At 39.5% G+C, this 25,738-nt stretch overlaps 1 protein-coding gene across 4 annotated transcripts in view; it reads right to left on the bottom strand.

Moving 5' to 3' along the window:
• Sara (Smad anchor for receptor activation) overlaps positions 1 to 25,738 on the bottom strand; it is a 133,921-nt gene that overhangs the window by 64,701 nt on the left and 43,482 nt on the right. For all 4 annotated transcript variants that reach the window (XM_072297273.1, XM_072297271.1, XM_072297272.1 and 1 more), the window contains exons 5-6: positions 23,143 to 23,304; positions 2,067 to 2,229 (exon numbers count right to left, since the gene is read on the bottom strand). In XM_072297273.1, the coding sequence (XP_072153374.1) occupies positions 2,071 to 2,229; positions 23,143 to 23,304 (321 nt within the window). In that variant the 3' untranslated portion in view covers positions 2,067 to 2,070. The remainder of the gene's footprint in view (positions 1 to 2,066; positions 2,230 to 23,142; positions 23,305 to 25,738) is intronic.

Raw genomic sequence — 25,738 nt, forward strand, 5'->3', positions numbered from 1 at the left:
CGAGGAGCGCTCCACATAAATAAAATTGGCCAATTTAGTGAGTATTCCTCGATGAGTTAGACTCGATGAACTTACAGAAACCGTATGAGGAAGTATGGAGAGCAAAAGCTAATTTCGTACTCACATCCCACAGGAAAGTGTACGAGGAAGTGTGGATAGCACACCTACATCCCATAAAAAGTTATACAGGGTTATCCAAAAGTCACTGACCACCCCTGTAACTTTTTTCCAAATTGAGATAGAAGTTTGAAACTTTGGGAATGTTCCTCGGTCTAAAGTAGCAACTTTTTGGTCCCCCCCAAAATTTTGGGGGGCGGCCCCCCTTAAGGGGGGCGGGGGCTAACTTTTTTTTTTCAAATGGCAACCCCCCCTTTGTGATACCTCATTCGAAAGATAATAAAAAAAGAAAATTTTTGGCGCAAACCGCAGGTCAAAATGTTCATTTTTGACAAAATGGCGGCCGGTCAAAGTTCAAAATGGCAGAAATTTGGCATCTCCGTTGTTTCTTGACGGATTGGTGTGAAACTCGGAATTCTGGGGTTTTTTGAGATGAGAAAAACGATTCTGGCATTGGTTTTCCAGAAAAGTCAGTCTTTTGCAAAATGGCGGCGGTCAAAATGGCGGCCTAGAGCGGGAAGTGGATATTTAGGCTGCATATCATTGGATTTGCATGAAACTTGGTATCCGGGGGTATTTCGGCACGAGAAGAACGAATCTTTCATTGGATATCTGAAATTATGACAAATTCCAAAATGGCGGCGGAAAAATTGCGGGAAATCAGTTTTACGGCTCTTTACCGATGGATTTGCATGAAATTCGCTATCCTGGCGGTTTTTGGCTGGATTAAAAGGAATCTTTCATTAGATTCTTGAAATATCAAATAATTTCATGCTAATCCATCGGTAAAGGGCCGTAAAACTGATTTCCCGCAATTTTTCCGCCGCCATTTTGGAATTTGTCATAATTTCAGATATCCAATGAAAGATTCGTTCTTCTCGTGCCGAAATACCCCCGGATACCAAGTTTCATGCAAATCCAATGATATGCAGCCTAAATATCCACTTCCCGCTCTAGGCCGCCATTTTGACCGCCGCCATTTTGCAAAAGACTGACTTTTCTGGAAAACCAATGCCAGAATCGTTTTTCTTATCTCAAAAAACCCCAGAATTCCGAGTTTCACACCAATCCGTCAATAAACAACGGAGATGCCAAATTTCCGCCATTTTGAACTTTGACCGGCCGCCATTTTGTCAAAAATGAACATTTTGACCTGCGGTTTGCGCCAAAAATTTTCTTTTTTTATTATCTTTCGAATGAGGTATCACAAAGGGGGGGTTGCCATTTGAAAAAAAAAAGTTAGCCCCCGCCCCCCTTAAGGGCGGCCGCCCCCCAAAATTTTGGGGGGACCAAAAAGTTGCTACTTTAGACCGAGGAACATTCCCAAAGTTTCAAACTTCTATCTCAATTTGGAAAAAAGTTACAGGGGTGGTCAGTGACTTTTGGATAACCCTGTATGAGGAAGTATGGAGAGCAAAAGCTCACTTCACACTCACATTCAATGGAAAGTTGTTAAGAATCTGCGACAGTAGATTCACCACGTCGAGGTCACCATGTTAAATTATAAAAGCATTAATTAGCGTATTACCGACGAAACTTATGAATATTTTATTGAGAAAATGAAGTACAATAAAAAAGACTTGCTGAAAGAAAAAAAACAGTCTCATACTGAAAATTAGGTTAGCAGGTATCAGCTGTTACAATTATGCTTTAACAGGCCCCCTAAATGGGGGCGAAAAACCCAAAAACAGGTCAAACCCGTCTACACACAGATGTGCCTACCCTGGAAGATGTCACTGAGTCAAAAAAGTCAAAATCCAAAAAATGGACATCGAACGTTTTTGCAAACATCGATTCAATTGTGGTTACAAGATGGAAAATACTTACTAGCAAAGTTAAAGTATCATTCTCTTCCTTTTCTATTTCACTTGAAATATTTTATTCAGAATACGAAGGATAAACTAATTGGTGATCCTATTCTTACCGTAAAAGATGAGGTAAATGCTTACCGACTCAAGTTTGTTCCATCACCCTAAAAACTAGCTCAAGGGTTGTAGGGGAGTCCTGATTTTTTATAGCTGCTTGATGTAGGAGTGGTATGAGCCCATCATCCAAACGTTTCATATATAAGGGAGGCAATTTTTCATTGCAGCTACCAGCTTCATAGCCGACCTAGAAAAGTAAAGAATAAAATATAGTTCGACTAACAAAGAAACATCTTATTGTTAGCGAAAAATGGGCCATTGATAGTGAGCCATGAGGGTAACAGCCCTCATGGCCCACTTCCCCATTAACGTTATTGAATGAGCTTGTTAAGTAATGTTGGAATGCTAGATTCATATTTCCCGCTTTGATGTAAATCGGTGTTGTACACCGGTGACTCAAGTAGTCATCACCTCTCTGTACTTTCGCTCATCCATTCCTTCTTCATCCGTTGTATTCTTGAATAAACTTTATCCGTGTGAATCGACGACTCTTCTCATTGAAATGAAACCATACAAACTTCCAACATGATCCTCTCCTATCACAATGATGTTGGCGCTCTTGCAAGCTGCAACACCCTATTCAGTGATATCAAGATCTGCATTCTTTCGCATGTACCACCTTACTCCATAGATTAGAAGAGTGCCCTGAATAAGGATATGCTCTTTCTATCGAGTATAAGACATTGACAATCGGTTAATTTTTGGCAAAGTTGTAGCTCATCGAATTTTTTGAAGAAGTTTAATTTTGGATTTTTCAATTTTTCGATGTGGGGGGTCTCACGAAATATTATGAATATGTGTGCAAAAGATAGCCCTAGTTTTCTCCTTTAAAATGAGCTAAAAAAACATGTTGGGGAAATGATTAGTTGCGGAGTTACGCTTTTTCAAAGTTGACGCGACAGGGTCCGTAAATGGGCCTTTGGCCAGAGTCCCGCAGCTGCGCCCGGGAGCACCCTGTTTCACGCTGATCTCCGTAATTTTTTAACATTTTACAACATTTTGACCATTTAGTAAGCATACATATAAGGATGAATATGCCATACACAATATCCCTTCCCTCATTTTTCATTTCATCTAAGCCAATTTGGAATTTGGAAACAGCACAGTGGCGATTGGCACAGCGGTGGATCCAGAGTGAGTAGGAGGGGGAGGCATTTGCTGATGTCAAATGGGGGGTCTGGGGGATACCCCTAGAGCAAGGGGGGTCTCCTCCGGAAAATTTTCAAAAAAAATAGCCCCTCCCAGATTGAATTTTAAGCAGTTTCAGCATGGAATCTAAGCATTATTTGAAAGTTGAAAATTGACGAATGGGTAATACCTCTTTTGAAGAAATTTTATTTTGGTATATGGCCTATCTATTTCTGCGGTGTTGAGTAACCTTTGGTTTAGTAAAATTGGTGAAATAGTTCTGAAGCTCTCTCCTGACACCATTTCAATTAATTTTTAGGAGCACTTTCTGTCTCTCTCTTCTTTCGCTCTTCCTCCTTTTTTCTTCCTTTCCCCCTTTTATTGGTCCAAGGGGGGGGGGGGGGTTCCCATCATGCCCACCCTCCTCCATCCGCCACTGGATTGGCATGCTTGTTACTTTCGTCATAAGTGGTTTCTATGATTTGGTAGTATGCATATGATCACTATTTGAAGACGAAAAAGAACTTTGAACATTGATTTTGGGTACCAGAACAAAATACAATGATCAGTAAAAGACAACCATGACAGTAAATATAAAATTAATGTCAAATCCCCTCTTTTCGTAAAAGCTCCCATTCCTTTGAGACATGTCTTTTGGACTTTAGATGAAATAAAAAATGGGGAAAGGGATATTATGTTTGGCATATTCATCCTTATATATATGCTTACTTAATGGTCAAAATGTTGTGTCAAAATATTCATTTTCGCTCGAGTTATCGAGTGGACAAGATTTGACCTCCCCCCACTTTCTAGCCCCACCCCTCAAAATCTATTGCCTCAAATTTCAATTTTTTTTCGCAGAATAGTAGTTCTAATGAGTTTCTACTAAATGCAAAAAAAATGGTCAAAATATCTTTCAACGTAAGAAAGATATAACCACTCAAAAATCGAAAATTCTTCAAAAGGCGGAAATACATACATACATACATATATACATACATACATATATACATACATATATACATACATATATATATATATATACATGAATTTGAATGGCATATATTTTCGTGATCTACGACCCGTGATCGGTGCTCTTCACAATGTCTCAGGTCTGGGTCCGACATCATGGGAGAATGCAATAGTGTATTTTCTTCGGAAAATACACTAAAAGGTTCACAGTTACTCAAATCTCCTAAGGAATTTTTTCGTGGTTGGTGTGACCTGCTTCAACGCAAGAAACCAAACATCGAGAGAAAATGTTATAATTGAAAGTTTTGAGCAACCAGTTACACGTCTTTCCCATATTTTATCCCATTAGCTGAAATCCACCCATATGCACTAGAGTGGTCACTTCTCACTTACAAAAAACAGCCACGAATAAACACTTATGACAAACATTGAACAAGAGAGCAAAACTGGATTCAGTAACTGCAGTCCCTAATTTATTTCTAAACCGCAAATGAAGAGCCATAAGACACACCTCAGATGTGTAATCACTTGGTTCAGAACAAAGAAACCTCGAACTGCATGAGATCATATCGGTGAAGTTCGAGAGGTCAAAAGGCTATAATACTAAATAAACGAAGAACTTCTAACTCTTGAATGAATTCAGGATCACATGCTTAAGACAAAGAAACTGCAAAACATTCGATTTGAGGCGAAAATGAAAAGAGAATGGTCAAAAAAAAGAATGTCTGGGTTTGAACATCGGACTTGTAAAACTGATTTTCAGAATGCACTTCAAAATGAGCCAACAAGCCGTAGCTCCAGGTTGTAAAATACGATGTATATTATTGTCAAATGCTTGGTTGAAGTCAAAAATGGATTTAAATTAATTAAAATCAAGAGATTTCGAGTTGTTTGGATCCTTCGTGTTATCAATCTTCGTTTGTTTACGACCCCGACGTTTTGCGGTGCAGTATTCTATGGCAGAGGTACCTCGCCGGCACGCGAGGTCAAAAGTGCGGCCATTGCCGGACGGATAGAATGGGTCGCCATTTTGGAGAGCCCCAGCGGTGCGGCGTTTAAATGGGAGCTCAAAATACGGAAATTTGAACTCGTATTTCGTGGGTTAATATTGCTCAAAAAAATCGGGGAAAATTCCTGTGAACTATGTGCACTCTCTAGTTTTCAAAAATGCAAGAATTACGAATTACTGAACAAGCTCATTGTACCCCTCCAACTATTTGCAGCGCCCTATTTTTGCAGGTACATAGAATTTTCTCATCAGATGCAAAGGAATATCTGCTGCTTTTTCGCAGTAGAGACGGCAACCCATGTGCAAGCAGCACGCGGAAAAACTTTTCCGATACAAAAGCGGCGTTCATCACACTTGCGTCTCCAAAAGCACTTTCAGATACTGCCTCCAAACCCTAAACAAATGCCTGCTGTCTCTACTACGAGAGAGCATCAGGTATCCCCCCGCATCTGCTGAGAAAATCTCTATGTACCGCCAAAAAAAGAGGCGGCTGGTAAATTTTTCTAGGGTCTGAAAGTAGGTAACTGGAAGTGCCTTAGGGGACAAGAGAACGAGAAACGCCGTTGTTGCGTCGGAAAAGTTTAACCACGTGCTCCATGCACTTGGTTTAAGGGAGGGATTCTAAGCCCATTGATCTTTCTGCGATCAATTTTAATTAAATATTAGAGCTCAGCTTTGAGCAAGAACATTGTAGAAACCGTACTTAAGATTCCACAAGAATGCTGATTATCAGCAATGCATCGCAGTTTTAAAAGCATAATGAAGCGTATAATGAATCAAGTTTGTTGCGGTTTCTTATTTTTATCATAACGACCTGAATAAATTTTTTATTCCATTTATTTCGTCTCAAGAGAGTAAGAAAGGTTTTTACGAAATTAACAATATTCGTGCAAATTGTGAGAAGAATGGTAAAAAAAAACTGCGCATGAATGCAGACCGACGCGAGGTTGCACGGCGTATAAGAGGACGCTTGACTAAAATTGCCCCCACTTGTTTTCTATTCGTCACAAAAAAAGGTTATAGTATCGTTTTGAAGGTCAGAGAACTCTCCATCCACTTCAAGAGAATAATGAGCTCTGTACGATTTTGCCTGTATCTTCTAACTAATAAAAGGGAAACATTGATCACTCACTCACTCACTCATCCATCACGCTCGCCTCCCTGCTCCCACCGGTCGGAATCGGTGCAAACTTAGCCGTTCGACGGGTACTGTCCCCGAGGGGTGCAATAAGCTCGCTTTTCGCGATCCGCCCGTCCGTTCGCGAGTAACCGCGGTCGGAAGTCGCGGATATTCCCGTAAGCCCGTGTGTGTTGGAAAGAGAGACGTAGCAGTACGGGTATATTTCCTGTCGCGGCCGTTGCCGGGTGGCCGTCGGATACCGTGAGCTGTGCGTGTAATTGGCCCTTGATTCCCGCTGTTCTATGCCATGAATGGCAACACTGCGGGCCTTTCTATGTTTCATCCGATTATCAGGTGATAAAAGTTTTTGAGCTTTCTTACGTTTCCATAGTTATTTTCCATGGATCGCAGCTCACATCCATTCTATGCAGGGGTCGAGAGGGAATTGAAATTAATTTGATCGCCCTCTGAGTTCGCGAACGACCAAGCGTCGCTTTTCGATCGCGATGCTCGATCAAGAGGCCAGAGCAGGTAAAAGAATTTCGGATCCCGAATCCCGAACTCAGAGGCGAATGGCGAATTATTGTTCTCGTTCGAAGAACGAGCGGCAATAGCGCGGGCCAACTGGTTAGTTCCCGAGATGGGATATAATTTCTGGCCGCATTGGCATCCCCTCGTAAGACAGGAGGGAATTAAAACCCGATCTCGATTGCCTTCCTCGAAAGACGCACACGGGGCTTCCGATCGAATTGATCTGGATCGGCTGCATTTTTGCCCGCAAAGGCACTGGACTTTACCCCCGGATTCTTTCCTCTACTGCTATTCCGCACACGCTGGACCGCGACAGCCGGACACTCCTTCCTTTCACTATGGCATTGTGATCATGCGTTCTCCCCTTTTACTTTCGTCCTCTACCCTGGCTATTATTCGCCTGTCATGTTTCGTGCGTAAACTGTGGGCTTGTCGCTTTCTGACTACTGCACGTCTAAACATCTATTCGTTATAGCTGATCGGTACATGTAATGTCCATATTTCTTCTACTTTTGTCAGGGTACTTTAGAGTAGGCTTTCTGCGAATTTTCAGCTCATTTGAAAAATTACGGCATAATAGAGCAGGAAATTAGCTTATATTTTTTTTTTTTTTTTTTTTTAACTAAAGCTTAGAGGACCTTAGAGGAGTTCTTAGGATCTAAGAGGACTAATCCTCTTAGATTTATAGAGCTATTTTATTTGAATTGCATTCTGCAAAAAGGAATCAAGAGCATTTCAATATTGCTGGGATTGAGCAACTTACATTCTTTGATATCAAATCACTGAAATCATGCAAGAAATTAAATTTACAAGCGTAATTTTTGGCTTGAATTTATAGTTTATTGGGAATAAAGATAGAACTTATTTAGGTGATCAGTTTATATTTGTAAGGTGAAAATTGTTGCGCAATCTAAGGAACATGGAATGCTCGTGGTTCTCTCTTGCAAAATGCAATCCATTTAAAGCAATATGAACAATTGAACACCTCTGAAAAATGAATAAGCTGTACAACTTGTAGCATTACTTTTAAAAGATGAGGAATATTTTTATTTTTATAGTCTTGTTTTTTATTACCTTAATATTCTCTGAGGTTCTTTCAGACTTTCATCATTTATGTAAAATCACCTAATACGAGTACAGACCTACTAATGCCGCAAGTTGTAGAGCATCAAATTCTGATTATTTTTTTATTAAAAAATAACTCTGTACCTTCCCTAGAACTGAGGTTACATTGGTTCCAAGATCAATAAATTCACAATAAGTGAAGTTTTCAGTCGCGACCGATAAAGAAAATGTATGCTAATTAATTTTGATGTCATGAGCAAGCAACTTTGAAAAAATATTGAACAAATTTCAGGAGCTCTTAGAAAGTGAATAGGTAAATCGTTCATTTTACCAGAATTCAAGTAACAATATGAATACACAATTTGAAAAAAAAATGAAAAAATGAATTTTGAAACTAGACTCTCATCTTAAGCACTGTGGTATAGGTTTCCCCTTCAAAGTTACAGCTACAACACGATTTGTGCTATGAAAATTACTGAAGTTCTTTTTGAATCAAGGTACTAACGTTTTTATTTAGGATTGATCACGAAGAAGTTTGAATATCATGCTCATAGGAATTTAACAAGAAGTTATTTGAATCAAAATCTTTAGAGGCTTCTCAATGAGCAATGTTCCTTCCCCACTTAAAATTTATTCAAAGTGTAAAGTACAATACCTGAGCTGAAGCATAGATATGAAGGTTGTCATTATTTCTTACTGCAATGACTGTATCGGTAACATTTTGCGTGCAAATTAACTAGAGTAGATCATCGTGTTTTCTATGAGCGAAAAGTTTGCATTTACGCATCAAAGAACTTAAATGCCTCGGTCAGGACTTACTATCAGTAATTTTCGTCGCACAAATTGTGGCAGACGTGAAATTTTGAAGAGAAAAATGCATCCCTCTTGGAATGCTAAAATTCGCACCTTATGTTACAGCCCATTTTGCCGTGCTACAGAGGAATGTCGTATGAACCATTGAACCATCAGACATTGCCAAAATTCCTTGGATGACCCACGGATTATCGTGAAAATTCAACTATATTTTTCTACTGATTTTTCAGAGAATTTTATGAGCAATTTGATCTGAAGTTTCGAATAATTTTAAGGAAGTTTAGTAGGGCCCACGAAGGATGATCCCTGAAAAATCGGGCGAATAAACGCATAGACCATGTAAATGTCAACGCTGCGAGATCGAGCACTCACATCGACGAAACTGGGTACAAACGCCGTATGAACATTCGCGAGTTGCCAAATTTCCTCCAATTAAATGCTTTATTATCAAGCAGAATTGTGAATATTTTCTCTTGAAATTTTCAGACGATTTAGAGCTGACAGCGAATAAAATTCTCTAAAAAAATTGGAGGGAAAGTATTCACTGATTCCCCTGAAAATTCGTATTTAGTCAACGGTAGTTTGGCATCGGCTAAAGGCTCATATGGCGTTCTTCCTTAGCAGGGTAGAAAAGGCAATAGGTATTGTATGCTGCTATTCCACCCCTATCTTCAGGTCAAAATTCTTAAAAGGAAGCCCTTTCATAAAAGATCAATTTCCTATAATTTTGCCCCAATCTCTTAGTCCATTACCTGCATGGTTGAATTGCTTGTAAAAGTCTGGACTAAAGGATGTATAATTGTAATTTAACTTTTTATTTTTTCCTTCTTTCTCCTTTTTATAGCGAAGTTAAATTTTTATTTATCTCATATAGTATCTCGAACTGTAACTTCTTTGCTATTTGACAGATTTTTATAAATGAGGCCTTTTTTTACTCGTGCTTTAACAGAGAGTGAGGAAACTCTACCTAAATTCTTATTTAACAATTTTCGAAAAATTTTGGATCATTCTAGTAGGACGGTGATATTGGTAATTATGCGTAAGTAATTATGGCTCTATTGTGGCTCGGCTCGGCATTGTCGCGCGAGCTCCAGTCTCGGTCCGGACGGGAGTGTCACTGCTGCCAGTGTTTGCAAGAAATACCCGCGGCTCAGGAATCATCCTTCATGGGCCCTACTATAATTCAAAACTTTTGGAGGTGGCATCACTCGAATGATTATGCGGCGTTTTCCCTCAGCACGGAAGCACCAGCGATACACTTTGATGCGAATGCTGAAAAGTGTAAGCGTGTCTAGGGTGGGACTTATTTTTTTCAATCGACCAAAATATTCTCTTAATGTGCAATGTATGTAATGTGCTCGGTTTGTACAAAGGAGGGGTTGCGATTTGGGCCGAAATCGGCCCCTCCACGTCATTGAGAAATTTTTGGATATTTGGCAGTTAACTGTGCATATTCAAAGGAAATAATCTAGTTTTGCCTATACTCTCGTTTTTTGGCTGCGAAACTGGGGCCTAAACGTGGCTCAGGAGCCGAAAATAGCTGAAATTTCGCGTTTTTTGTGGTTCTACCTCAGATTTTGACCTGAGCCCAAAGGCGATGGGTGATGAGCTTCGAATATGGTGTCTGGGACACCTTGACAAGTAACATACTTTAATATGATCAACCGTCGCCTTTGGGCCCCACTTCAAAATCAAACTTTTCCAACTTTTTGGCCCGAAATAGCTGAAAATCCATGTTATTCGCGGTTCTACCTCAGATTTTGACTTGGGCCCAAAGGCGATGGGTGATGAGCTTTGAATATGGTGTCAGGGACACCTAGACTTGTAACATACTTGAATATGATCAACCGTTGCCATTGGGCCCAACATCAAAATCAAACTTTTCCAACTTTTTGGCACGAAATAGCTGAAAAGTCCTGTTCGTCCAACGTTCTATACAGGTTCTGGACTGAACCCAGAACTTGCCTTCGAATATAGACAATGGATTCATACAGTTTTGCTATTTTGACTTTCACCAGTTACTTTAATTACTGCTTAAAAATGAGCTTTGGACTGTTTCACATATAGGTAAACTTGTCAACTCCAGATTCCTTGATTGCTTGCTTGTGATCTCCAGTGCTTGGTTATGTTACCTTCATGAAAATCTCAGTGTAATTGAACAGCATACAGGTTTGTATTTCATGACTATCTCAGGTGAGACATATGCGTTGATAAGAACTTCAAAATGGGTTATTTTCGACGGAATTCAGTTTTCACCAAATGTAACTCTGCAGTGCTAATCATGGCCTCATGAGGTCAGAGAAGTTTGCTCTAAGGGAAAGTTGGAACAGTTAGATTTTAAAGTTGGGCCCAAAGGCGACAGTTGGTCATATTCAAGTATGTTACGTGTCTAGGTGTCCCAGACACCATATTCGAAGATCATCACCCGTCGCCTTTGGGCCCAGGTCGAAATCTGAGGTAGAACCGCGAATAACATGGATTTTCAGCTATTTCGGGCCGAAAAGGTGGAAAAGTTCGATTTTGAAGATGGGCCCAAAGGCGATGGTTGATCATACTCATGTATGTTACGTGTCTAGGTGTCCCAGACACCATATTCGAAGCTCATTACCCATCGCCTTTGGGCTCAGGTCAAAATCTGAGGTAGAACCACGAAAAACGCAAAATTTCAGCTATTTTCGGCTCCTGAGCCACGTTTAGGCCCCAGTTTCGCAGCCAAAAAACGTGAGTACAGGCAAAACTCGATTATTTCCGTTAAGTATGCACCGTTAACTTCCAAATATCCAAAGATTTCTCAATTCCGAGGAGGGGCCGATTTCGGCCCAAATCGCAACCCCTCCTTTGTACAAACCGAGCACATTACATACATTGCACATTAAGAGAACACTTTTGTTCTTTCCTAGAGTCACTCACTCCACTTGGCAATGCCCTATCCCTCCGCTCGGCTGCTCTTAAAATCGGAATTTCACCGTTTTTTAACGTATAATGAACTTTGTGAGCAGCCATTAATGGTGGTAAAAATCCGAAAATTTGTGAAAAGCAAATCCATCATCCGTATCAGTACAGCGTCCAGCCCACTTACCGACTACAGGCTTCAAAGAGGTTCATCGATGCCTTTCCTGGCCCTCTCATTGGCAGCGGTTTAAGTCGGGGCAATTGATGAGTCTCTTTGAAGCCTCTAGTTTGTAAAGGGGCTGGGCGCTTATGGAAGAAGAAATTTCAGAAAACTCCTGCTTCTTGGTTCGGCCACTAAACGGTCCGGGGGCGCTTCTTCGAATAGCACCGCCGGATCTTCCCACCGCGCCTCGCCGGTCTGCTAGCCCTCGACCGGCCGCAACGCGCGATTGTTCCCATTGTGCTTACTTTTGGGGTTCTCCTTGTCGGCGGAACCCGTGTTAATGACACCCTCTATCTACTAGTCGCTGAAAATTTGCTGACCAATTTTTTTAAAGTTTAAAATATCTTCATTTATTCAACGGATTCAAATTCAGCTCGCAATCCTGATGAGTAATATATATAATTATAAGTAGTTATATCGATAAGTTACTGATCAAAACGTGGGCCAAACGTGATAACGGCCAAACATGTGTTAATGACACCCTCTTCCTACTGGCAGAGGATAATTTACCGACTAACTTCTTCACCGTTTCTAAAATGTTCTTCTATTTCAACGGATTCGGATTCAGCTTGCAATCGTGGTGAAAAATATATATAATTTTAAGTAGGTAGGTATACCGGGAAGTTACCGATTAAAAAATTGGACGAATGTGATAGAAAGTACTTTAAAAGCGCTGAAGACAATCGCGAGTTTTGCGATACTATACTTTTTCAATATACCTACTCATAATTATACAAATTTTATCATCAGACTTCAAGTGCAAGACCGCTCTGGCGACAAAGTTGTCACGTTAGCCACGATACCTAATTTGTGCCGTACGACTCTGTTAGTACATTTTTTTTTAATTCGAGAGTCATGAAGACACTTTGTCCCACGTTTTCATAAAGAAATGGCCAGATTACTCTGAAAAGAAGTGACATTAATTAATTAAAAAATTTGGAAACGTCCTTTACCACAGTCATTAATTGGAAAATTAAGAGGGGAGGAAAGATCACCCCGAAGTTGCTATGTTCAAGGCCTCTGTGGTCACTTTGAACAGAAAATTAAGTCTACGTAGTTTTTCCTTCATATTTTTCATAGAGATTTAATGAATTTACTGGCAAGGAGTTTACCGTCGGTTGGCGTTTATGGAACCAATCAGTAACTCAGAAATTGTGTCCTTTCATTTCCACCGGAATGAATGTCTCGTCACCAAAAGTGTTCCAGTTTCTTCAAAATATCTGAACAACCTTTATAGCCCCTAAGTTTAGAGGCTTCACTTAGGGCTTTCGATTGCATATTCTGGAAAGTAAAATCTAAGCGCCTAAGTACTGAAATTGACATGAGGTATAATAATTGCTGGAGGTATTAAATTTGATGCCCAATTCCGTAAATGCAAGGTAAAGTGATGAAGAGAAAATTGATTTCTTAATTAAAACCGGGTTTTTTTTTTTTTTTTTTTTTTTTTTTGGTTGAGATTGGTGACTTTCGCCTAATTGTTGACCCTGTCCTCCCTTTCCCCACATGTAGGATTGTAGAATAATAAGGAATAAATGAAATGCAATAAATATTATAAAATACTCGGTTGGAATAGCAGTAAATAAATTAATTGAAGATTAAGAGAAAAATAAGTAGGTAATAAAAAAGGGGGGAAAAACAATGAAAAATATGAATAACCGATGGATAAAACGTGTTTTGATACACAGCAAGGACGGAATTTTGAAGAGAGTTTCTAACTTATTCGAATCGCCTAGTTGTGTTCAATTTAAGAACATGAATATCATAGTTCATAGTCCGCTGCGTTTAACATTGATATTGGGGGAAAGGGGTGGAGAATCAGGCAGAAGGGGGGGGCATAGAAAAATTAATGAAAATGTGTGATAACAATATTTCAGAGGGAGAAATTGCCGCGGCTTAGGTGGACAATTAACTGAAATGATCGGTTACCGAGCGAAACATGTCAAGAAAATGACAAGACAAAAAAACTAACCGTCCGGGGTGTTTCGTCGTTTTCACCCTTATCATACTAGCGTGTCAACGAACTGTGCTCGGCTGGTAGTGCATGCAGACGACCTTATGCAGCCCGCAGGAGCTGAGGGATTGACAAGGAAGATGACTCAGCGGTCAACGTGGACCGTATGAAGGATGCGCAGCCCAGCGCGGCGCGGCGTGGCCGACCAGGCGACCACTGAGCGGTGAGAGGAAATTAGGAGGGAATAAACTGGCGTTCTTCAATTGCCTCTGCAGATGGGATATGAATACAAGCGTCATTGGCATCGCCTCTTCGGGGGCAATCGAATTGGACGGCTAATCGATCGCGTTCTAGGATGGGTATCGCTTTCGCCGCAATATGCCTCAGGTATCGGGAACTGAGAGCGGGCGCCGGACAAAAAGGTTTGGGTTTGCGAACCGAGAGGGCATTCGAAACAAAGGCCTCTCAACTCGCGAGCGAGGAGGCGATGCATATGAAATCCTGGAAATCGGCGTTCGCTCTTGAGAACCCTCTCGACCCCTGATTCTGTGTCACCTACGCTTACTGCTCGTATATTTATTCACCCCCCCCCCCCCTCTTTCAAGAACGTTTTTACTTTATTTTTTTTTTTTTTCGAAATTGAGCAGCTGGTGAAAAAGACATTTCAAGAATATACTCATCTTTTAAACGCACATCTTCGCAGAACTACCTGCAGACTAGAGTACAATATTTTTTAGTGGTGGATCCATGGGTCTATAATTTTGATACATTGTAACGTGATTCAATTCCCGTGTTCTTTCAAATGCTTACATTGGCCCTTCAAAATATTTTTTGCACACTGGCAAGAGGGGGGGGGGGAGTGGTTCCGTAAGGTTTAAAAATTTTGGAAAACGGAAATATAATGAAGTGCCGATGTAAGGTATGTAAAAAAACTCATGGTACTGAGCGATTTCCAGTGGTTTACGAGATTATACTTACTTTTTGGAATTAATTACTTACTCCCAAGGAGCTTAAAAGCTAGACATTTTGACCAATCACAGCTAAACCTACTATACAAGTGTGACATATCTAAAAATTCAGTCCAACAACGGCTTCCGCATGGCCAACAGGGTTTCTGAAAATTTTGAACTCCAGTGTCCCTAATCCGAGGGTGGGGGGGGGGGCTAAGGGCTCGACATATTTGAAAATTATGAAACAATTTATGTTACATAACATTTATGTTACAATTATGTTAATATAATAACAACATAAACAAATTATGAAAAATATGAAAAACTCCGAGTACACATCACTATTAAAAAGGGTAGGCTTTTAAAAACAATTTTCAAAATTCATTACTCCCAAGTGGCTAAAGGGACTAAATTTTGGAAAGTCACAACAATACTTTGTTAGTATGTGATCGTGACATGTCAAAAAATTCAGCTTATCAACAACACAGCAACAACATTACTTCAAAGGTTCCTGAAAATTTTGACCTCCAGTGTCCCTAATAGGGGGGATCGGCTGAGGGCTTAACATTTTTGAAAATCGAAAAATTCACAAACATGTGAGTGAGACGTGTCCAAAGACTCAGAGTACCGAGCGCAGTTGCATAAGTAAAGTTACAAATGATTTTCGAAAAAGACTGCCCCGAGGGGCTTAAGGCGTCAAAATTTTGGAAAATCGCAGCTAAACCTAGTACAGGATGAGTTTGACATGTCTACATATTCAGCGTATTAAAAGCCTCGACTTGGCCTAAGAGGTCACTGAAAATTTTGATCTCAACTGCCCTTAATCGGGGGTAGAGCAGGCATAAGAGCTTCAAAGTTTTGAAAATTGAAAAATAAACTAGGACGTTTGTGATGCATGTCGAATCACTCATATGATAGAGTGCGGTTGTATAGCTCAAGCGGTTATACATAATTTTGGAACTGAATGCCCCCAAAAAGGCTGAAGTGCCCAACATTTTGAAACTACCTAAAAAAGGGATGATCACGTGTTGCATGTCTAACAACTTAGCTCATCAAGCAATGTAGCAAAATTGAGGACCTTTCCGACCAAACAGCATATACCCTGGTCAACATTGCCAAGATCGTGCATATCTTCAACTATTTAGCTTGTAGAAAGGTGTCTGCTCTGTTCTGTAATTTGCCTCAAATATGCATTCTTAATATTTTTGCAAAGAAATGCACCATGTGGATGATTTTGAATACTTGTAAAAAAAGGGAAGATGTGCACCCTGCACCATCGCGAATTGCCTAAGTTAAAAAGTTGTTACGTTGTAAAAGTTTGTAAAATTGTAGTCAAATTGCGTAAAACTAAAATTTGTTAATATAGTAACAGAATATTTCTCATTGTGTAGAGTTAGCAGAGTGTATTTTGCAGGAAAATTAATGCATACTTCATCAACTTGGAATTTCCAATACTTATTCTATTAATTACTTGAAAGATAAACTATGATTAGTAAATCAAAAGTGATAAGCATCTAGTATGAGGTATACAAATTTATTTGCTGCAATAGTGCCGCGCGAAGCGCGGGTTGGCTGCTAGTATTGCATAAATGTATGTGTCTATGGTTATGCACAATCACTATTTTCCTTGTTCTTCTCACCTATATACAAGCTCCTCTGATCTAGCTATTTTATCGTTATTCCCATCCTTTTCCCCCCTTTTCTCTAAATTTTTGGATAACCTCGACGTGATACGACCTATTTTAGTGCGGTTTAAGTAAAAAACGCAATTATTCATAACCTTCAAATCCATTTTTAGGAGATTATCCGATGATTTTGCGATCAGCTGAGTTCTCTCTGTGCGCGTCGACAGTCTGACCTCCGATCGCCGGTTTCGCGTTCCGAAATAGCGAAGTGAAGCGAATTGCCATGGTAACACTTCCAGCTGTTGTCCGGGCGTTAGAAAAGCTGTTTCATCGTAATATTGGCCTGTAACTGTGCGAATATTAACGGTCCCTGTGCTCCTACTCTTTTAGCTGTCATTTCCTCAGACTTTCTTACCTCTCCTCCCTCCGCCAAGCTCATCTTTCTCCACACCGTCTCTCCCTCCGTTTCTCTACACCGCATCTTGATGCTTGAACATATGATTTGAACTCTATTATTTTTCCCTTCTATTTGGGGCCCCAGTTGTCATTTTTGTTTTCATTGTTTATGTATCCTCTCTTGCCCCTCATTTGGCACCCTCTCTTGCCCCTCATTTGGTATCCTCTCTCGCCCCTACTTGGCACCCCCTCTAGCCCCTAGTTGGCCTCCTCTCTCACCTTTGGCAACCTCTCTTGCCCCTCATTTGGCACCCTCTCTCGCCCCTAGTTGCCGCTTTCTACCTTCTGTGTATTTTTATGTATTTTTGTGATTTTATAACATGTCAGATAACAAATCCCAATGTACGGTTGCACGACTTACTGCGTTACATACCACAAAAATAAGTTACGAAGGTCAGTTACGGAGATTTTCCGATTACTTAGCCCAAAATCCAGCCGACACGTCACAGCTCAAAGTGAGACTTAGTGCCATAACACTCCTTTTGTCTCAATACTTAAATATTGTACACAAAATTTCTAACAACAGCAATGGAGACATTTCGAATGACATTAGCAATTTTCAGAGTTTGTATTTCAGTGTGAAGTCAGTTACCAACTGCAGACTGTCTGATGGGGGTTCCCGTTTATCCACTGATGTGAGTGAATACGGCTACAATTTTGCTCAAAGGAATTCTTCCTTGAAAATACCTAATATACCATTATTTGATTGTTCGATGGAGAACTGCATGAGTTTTCGGCAAATGTTCAACTGCATTGTTCACGCAGATAGGTCTCTTGCTTCAGTTCAAAAGTTGTTTTATTTAAAATCTGCTTTAAAAGGAAATGCTGCTGCTCTATTACAGAATTTGGAGCTAACAAATGAAAATTATCCAGCAGCGTTAGAAATACTGTCAGAGCATTTTGATAATCAAAGAGTCATTGTGGATAAACATTTCAGTTTTCTAGTAAATTTGCCAGAGGTGTGTACAGAAGGATCAACTCCTAAATTAATTATTCAAGTTCAACAGGCTTGTCATGCACTAGATGCATTAAAGGTAGAAACGCTAACTTAAGATCCAATTTTAATTTTCTTAATTACTGGAAAATTTGACAAAGAGACTCAGAGTGAATGGGAAAAAGTGGCACCAAAAAAAGAGTGCCCAACTAGAAGCCAATTATTTGATATTTTGGAAAGACGGTGTCAGGTATTGCAAGCGTTGACGGTGTCAACAATGCAAAATGAACAGCGAGAACAAGGAGACAAAATATGGTGCATAACCATGGATACATACATAAACAATATACAGGCGAAATCGCACAAGCTCTAATTGCGACCAGAAACAAACAAATCAACGGCTGTTAAGATGATCGAAAATTAAAAAATTCATGTTCTTTTCATAACATGGCAACTACTTTAAAGAGAAATGTAAAAATGCACATTATTTGAAATGGTCTTAAGAGTAGCTTTCAAACGAGACCAAAGGTTTGAAAATCGAACGAATGGTTGGAGAGATACAGCGCGTTTTACACAAGTGAAGCGCCTGTGGCCACGAGCGCGGGTTGGAAATATCGCTCTAAATGGCTCTCGCGGGTTAACTTCTCGTAGCACAAAAATGATCATACTATCAAATTAAACCCGAGATTGAGGCTTACCTCTGATGAAGAGAAAAAAATCAATTTTCCTGCTCAGTTAAAAGTTAATTTGCTTCAAAATTGTAGGAATTTAAAAAAAAAAAAAAAAAAAAAAAAAACAGTTTAATTTTGGGGAAAATGTTGGTTAAAAGTCCAAAATTTTATAATTGAATCATACTCTGGACCCTTCTAGCTCTAACTTAAAAAAAAGAACATCAAAATTGGACGGTTAGCAACAGAGATATAGCACTTCAAACAATGCTTGGCTGCAATCATGGATCCTGCACGAACTTAAAAAAGGGTGTTACAGACAAAAAAAACTATTTTTTCATCTAGTATGACTTCCCGAAGTGGCAATTTCCCATAAAAAAAATCTATGACTTTGATCGCACTGACCATACTAATTTGACTGCTCGAATATGGCACATCACGCAACTTGGTTTGCTCACTTACAGGGCGTTTTCGCTCTTCAAACATATTAAGATAGGTACATGGCTCTTTGAAATTTTTGTTGCCGATTTCATTTTTTTTACTACTCCACTGATAATTGGGTTTAAATACGTCTATTCGCACAGTTTCAGATAAAAAAGAGGTATTATTTAACAATAAATAAGTTTGCATTTTCTACACTCATTTAAACCGGAGTTGGAGTCGGGGTTGGGGAGTCGGAGTTGGAGGGACTTTCCTCTCTAATGGAATTTTTAAATAACGCATATTAAAGGTTAATTACTCATATAATCCATATGCAAGACAAAGAAAAAGAAAAGAAAAGAAAGTAAAAAAACATCCTTAAAGGAAATTGCACCATATGAAGGTATGTTACTCTTACTCTCTTAATTTCAAAACACATCGAAAAGGCGTAATGCTCGATTAAATCCCGGCTATAGCTATCATCGCCACTTCCACATGTATTTTTTGGGCATTCCTAATTAAAACCCCTGCGAGTCACTACTGTAAATAGGCTTTTATACTCAGGAATCTAAAATAGCTTCTTCAACGTAATTTTTGCTGCTGAAGCTTTTATCTCAGTTCTCTCTACTTCCTTCTAATTTTCCAAATCATCTTTCGAAGTCTTCTTGACGGAGGGTTTTGAAGCATTTTTGAACAGCGGTTTTGATTTAGGCTTTGGAATGGCTCTTTCCTGAGTCAAAGAAATTTCTGAGAGGCACACGGTTTGATTCCATAACCCATATCAAAACCGCTGTTCAAAAATGCTTCAAAACCCTCCGTCAAGAAGACTTCGAAAAGACGATCCTTGTGAATTGGACAGAGCGGCTGAAGCTTTGTGTTCAAGGTGGTGGAAAATACTTCGAAAAAACAGCCGAATGTTGAGTCATCCGTGTCATCCGATGAAGAAACTTGAAGTTCGTCAATTTCCGTTAGATTTTTTAGGTTTTTCCAATAAAATCACGCAATTCTCATTTAACTTTTTTTCCCTTGATAAACATATTTGTAGCTAAAAATCCTGGAGGGGGTCACGCTACACGTCATTTTCAAAACCCTGTATCTCTGTCATTTTTTAAGCTAGAGAGTTGTTCTTGGTCTTGTTTTATTGGTAATTACGTTTACTTTAAGCACACTTAAACCGCAAATCGATAGCTGCTTTCGTTCGCTCAAAGCCGGAAGTGTGCAAAACTTTTTGAACACCCTATGTAGATAAAGGACAAAGGTCCCTCCTAATAGAAAAAGAGAGCCTGATTAAATCAGCTGATTTTTTATTATGTTGCAGGTCTTAACCAACTACAATCGAAAGTGGCGATTGGCGTTTTTTCCTATCTCGAAGTTTTGCACCCCATTTTGGGGATCAAAGTTGCCAATTCAACGCATGTGTTTAATTGATGGTTTTGACATCCCGGGTTCATTGGTTGCCTTTAAGATTTTCTGATGGTTTGTTAGGTCTATTTCATCCTCTGATGGTTTGTTGAATCTATTTTATCTTCCGATGGTTTGTTGAGTCCATTTTATCCTCTGATGGTTTGTTGAGTCTATTTTATCTTCCGATGGTTTGTTGAGTCTATTTTATCCTCTGATGGTTTGTTGAGTCTATTTTATCCTCCGCTAGGCTGACCATCCGAATTCAAAAACTGAACCATGATGCCTTAGGGGAGGTGGAGGGGGGAGTTGTTTATGCCACCGATTTTAGCGTCAGCGAGTCGCATTATACCGATTCCTTAGGCATGTTTTGGAGAATTTTTTATGCCAATGATTCCGACTGCATTTTGCACGTAGCTGGTCATTTGATCAATCATGTACCATTTTTCTCATGTAATTTTTTGCGTAGAATTCATTTTTTATGTTATTTTTGGTGAACAACGTACCTGAAGACCCGTTTTTGTGCGTTTTGTCGGAAAAACTATACAGGTGCGAAGTTGAAGCGTCTGTGTTTTACTTTGTAGGACAGAGTTTTTAATTTTTCATGAGGGAAGAAGATGAATGAAGGATTATGAATAAAATTATTAAAACTTACAAATAGGTGTCACAAATACACAAAAATACCTACCCAGATATGAGCTGCTGCATCAGATATATATCATTCCCTTCACAGCAAAGTTAATTTCGAAACTTTGTCATAAGATATCATTTTTATGCATAAGGATCGGTGAAAAAACAAATGAAACACATTTATGAATTCTTTGAAAATATTCAAAATAACTTTTACTTTCAATTCATATTTACATTTAGAGTACGGAGCAGGAACTTAGAGTAGGAAAAAAAACTAGATGGCTAATAAAAAGGAACAAAAAGAAATAAAACATGTAACGTATCAGTCATATGCTTCTCCTTATTCATTTTCTTCATATTCAGTTCTCCATCACTCTCATCCTCATCTTCCGCTCTCAAATCGCATCAAACTTAAAAAACAAGCAACGCAAAAGACCGAAAAAATTCCAAAATTTCCCGGACTTGTAATGTTAAAGCGTACTTGTAGTGAAATTAGGGTCGCACTGATTGCACTTTGTTTACATCAAAATAGGTGAAAAATTGAAAAATATGTACTTGTTTGAGAGAAGCATCAGTTATCAGAGTTCACCGGTGACCGGTCGCGCGCGATCGCGGAGGGCAACAGATAAAATGGCATCATAGTCAGGGGCCAGGCAAGTGGGGGGGAGGGGGGGTTACCTGCTAAAAAATTTCCTCAAGCCATCTACTGATACGTCCCAAAAAAGCTTTCTAAGGGATATAGAAGGATGTTCGAGTAAAAATTTGCCAGATTTTTTTTTTTTTTAGTTCTCCTATAGACAAGTAGTTTAGGAAATAATTAAGTATGCAAAACAGGCCAAAGAGTACGTACTGATGGTGAAACTTGTTTTTCGGTTTCCGATGAACGGGAATCATACTTACTTGGGTCATTTAGCAGTTACGAGAGTTCACTGGTCGCTTGATATTCGAGATAAAGCTAGCGCAATCTCCGAATGCAAAAGTGATGTGACGGCCAAACTGGCGCAAAGTGGCACCCAAATATTGGGGAATCTTATTCTCAGGACTCCTACTAACATGCTAAAACAAAGTTTTCTGGCGGATGGTGGCGGATGGGCAGTTAAAAGTATACCTTAACTTTTTTTTTGCTTTTTGATAAGAGCACACTAGCGCAAACATAATTATTGAAAAAATGGGCAAAACACAAAAAAATTATTAGCGTAATGTGTTCTCCAGACCCTAAAGGATAAGAATCAATCAATGAAATTAGCATTAATTTAAACAGAAAGCAAGTTAAATGGAATAGAAAGACTCAGACGATTTTTCGCTAAAATTGAAAGTTACGCAAAGCCCCTTTTCGATGCCTCCTATTACAAAAATGAACAAGTTTTCTCCCAAATCAATGTGAGATCCTTAAAATATAACTCTTGAGGAACACTTTTGTCCCTTAAAAAATGTGATTCGCCCGAATCGCTCATGACTGACCTATACCAATGACTCGATCCACAGTGTGGCGCGTAAAATAGATGAGCACATGGCAACAGCTGATTTTCGTCAGCTCCAAAAACTCAGATTTCTATCGGTAAGAGCGCTCTTATCGTAACTTTTTCTTAATGGAACTTTTCCGGTAGCTTACCGACGACCAATAGAACAGCCCCAACTCAAATTGCCCTACCAGCACGATTTTATTGCACGGAAGAGCCGCTTTCGTGGTCTGCCGATCACCCGCATGAACTTGAATTCGTCTGCGGAGCTAGCAATACTTTCAAATTTATTCGTACAATACGTTTGTACAAAATAAAGGATGGGAAATAACGTAAAAGCATATTTCAAGAGCCTCAAAAGGGCTCTTCCGCGCAATGAAATCGCACAGATGAGCCACTTTCAAGGACTGCCGATCAACCGCTCCATTTCGGATTTGTCTGTTCGGGCACAAATAACATCAAATATGCCTAAACTAACAAGTTTTATGGAGAAAAATGGCTAGGCACTTGTTAAAACACTTTTAGGCGACCATAAAGTGCGTCTTCTACAGTATTTCATGAACGCTTTTTTCCGTTATTCGCGGAGCGCAGCGGCCAGAAGTACCACTTTCGAATTTTAATACTGCCCAATCCGATACTGGGGAGGTCAGTACAATGTTTTAGCGAAGTTTCAAGCGGCCCCGAGTAGTGGCGCCGAGGGTGGAGCTGGCTCTTAGACTATGGGGTATATTATACAATAGGCTAGAGATATAACGGTGTAGTGAGATAAATTGATTATTCTCCACTTTAAATGGTTGCGGATTTACTCAAGCATTGCATTCTGAGCTTTAGTGGAGAAAATTTGTAACTCACCTTGTCAGGATGGATGGAGACGCGAAGAGCTAAAGTATAAAGTGAAACTGACGCTAACAAATCCAATAACGGAACTAAAGCTTTGCAGGTGGCTTGTGCGATGGATTCAGAAAGCCGACTGACATCAATTGAGTCTCCTCCTTTTGCAATGTCTTCTTCTGACTGCAAATATTAAAAAAATTCGATGATATAAATGCCTCATTTTCAATTATATCATTGGACACCTCTTTTTGCTATTCGGTCTCTTGAAAACATTAAGTAACCTAACTGTTTTCCACACTCTTTGTGAGAACAGCAACTCCAAGAAAAGTTCACTTGAAGGCATAAATATTAAGATAGCAGAAAATAAGGTATAAACTGCGCATTCATGGCCTCTGAATTTATACAATCAACATGGTAGCAAAATCTGTGGTGGTAGAATGAGTACTTGGCGGCAAACTTTGTGTTGTTGATCGGCGGGAAGTTATTTGACCTCGAAATTTCCAAAAATTGGAACCTTTTCAGGTGAGCTCGATTTTCAAAAAAAATATATATATAAAAAGTTTAACAGAAAAATTGATAAGGAATAAAGTTGTTTTCCCGAAAATTACCTCCCATTTAAAAAAAAAGTTGATCAAAATCGGATCACTAGCAACCGAAGTACAGCGCTTTGAAAAAAACCAAAATGCCGGACTTTAACGGCCGCCATCTTGCTCCAGTCGGGGCTCTCAACGTGTTGCCCCTTCCAGAATGACTCCCAACGGCACCATCAATGAGCCCTGAAAGCGGCATATTCCAATCAAAAAGTACAAGGTTTTTGGGTGTATGCAACGCACTATTAGGTTTGACGAAAAATTTTAGGCTATGCCTTCCCATTTCGACAAATTCAGCTGTCAGTTGATGCACTACCCAGATTTTTCCATTGCCACTTTCACTGAGACCCTTGCTTTCAGACCCATCAAACACCACAAAACTAATCTATAGTCTGTGCAAATAGATTAGACACTCAGTTTTAAAGGGCGTTTTGACGCACACCACGAATGGCAACACCTGATGCTGGCACGGACCTGCTTGCTGTAACTAAGCATATTAGGCATTGTCACCACACATATCACTTGTCATATTTACTCTTTCCCTACTGGCCAAGGGAAATTGGCATCGTTCTTTTTTTTACTTACGTTGAAATGTCTAGTTCTAAAAGTATGGGTTCCACCCAACACCACTATCAAACTGATCATACCCCTTAGCCTGACAGGCATGCATTACATACCACGACACCGCTATGACAATCCTACACATGTGTAACATGAAGGAAGTCAAATTTGCTCATTGCTAACAAAATGTCATCCCTGTATTAGCGATTGTGAGAAAATAGGGGAACCGATTTCTAAACTCATGAATTGCCAAGAAAGTGAATTTCATTCTTCAGATCGTGACATTATTATAATATTTCTTTTTTAAATAGCGAAAAAGGGAGCGTTTGTTGATTGGGCACTTCGGGCTATTTTTCTCGGGTGTAGAAGTTTTTGCGGGTCGAGAATCTTTAGCTACCTGTGCTGCAGAAACTACCGCATGGATTACTAAAAGCTTAAGGTCAAAAGATTCTCCTTGTTTCGTACATGTATGGCTTAATCGATAAAATTAACATTCATTGAGTTTTTTGTAATTAAATTTTTAAAATACGCCGAAAATATCAAGGATTTGAGCTGTCAACACGTTAGCAGCTACAGAAATGACTGCTACTTTAAACGAAAAAAACTGGACATATTTTAAATCTACATGTTTCAAAGGGGTGCCCTACGGCCATTTTCTCAAAGAGCTTGATGCAAAAACGGCTTTTTTCGCCCCCCTCTGGAATTTCTTCAGACTTTGTCTATTGATTACTCATACTTGAGCGCTTCTTTTCCCAAATTTTCAGACCCCCAAAAAATTTTGGGGGGGAGCTAGGGGGGTTGGAAGTCAAAACCTGTGAACCTCGATATCTCTCGAACGAAGAAAGATATCGAGGTCCGGTTTGGACGAAAAATCGTCTAAAATTGCATACTTTAAGATTCTAAAGGTCGAAATCCCGATATCGCATTTTTAAGTCAACATATGTGCTTTTTTCCAGTTTTTAGGTCTAGATAATTTCTTTTAAACGAAAAATTTACAAAGATCTCAATTTTTTATTTGAACCAAAACCAGTTTTTTAAATTGTTCGTCTTTTTCCGCATCCAACGAGTGGTCCATTAAGCTGGGGAACCAAACGGTTCCGGAGTTATGATCGATTGAAGTTTCCGCTCAACGCGCGCCGACCGATTTTCGCGCGCAAAAAAGTCGGATTTGACTGTTCAAACTGAGCGAAATGCATTATTAGGGACTCTTAAGGGTCGCTGAGTTCAGAAATTACAGATATTTCCAAAAAATTCACTTTTTTAAAATTACAGCTCCGTACAGGACCACTGAGCGGCCGGTCGGCGCTCAGTAGGCCTCTAAAATAGCGCTACAGAGCTGTAATTTTAAAAACGTGAATTTTTTGGAAATATCTGTAATTTCTGAACTCGGCGACCCTCAAGAGTCCCTAATAATGCATTTCGCTCAGTTTGAACAGTCAATCTGATTTAATAACAGTCAAATC

This window comes from Bemisia tabaci, chromosome 2 (assembly GCF_918797505.1).
Source record: "Bemisia tabaci chromosome 2, PGI_BMITA_v3".
In the NCBI taxonomy this organism is placed as follows: domain Eukaryota; kingdom Metazoa; phylum Arthropoda; class Insecta; order Hemiptera; family Aleyrodidae; genus Bemisia; species Bemisia tabaci.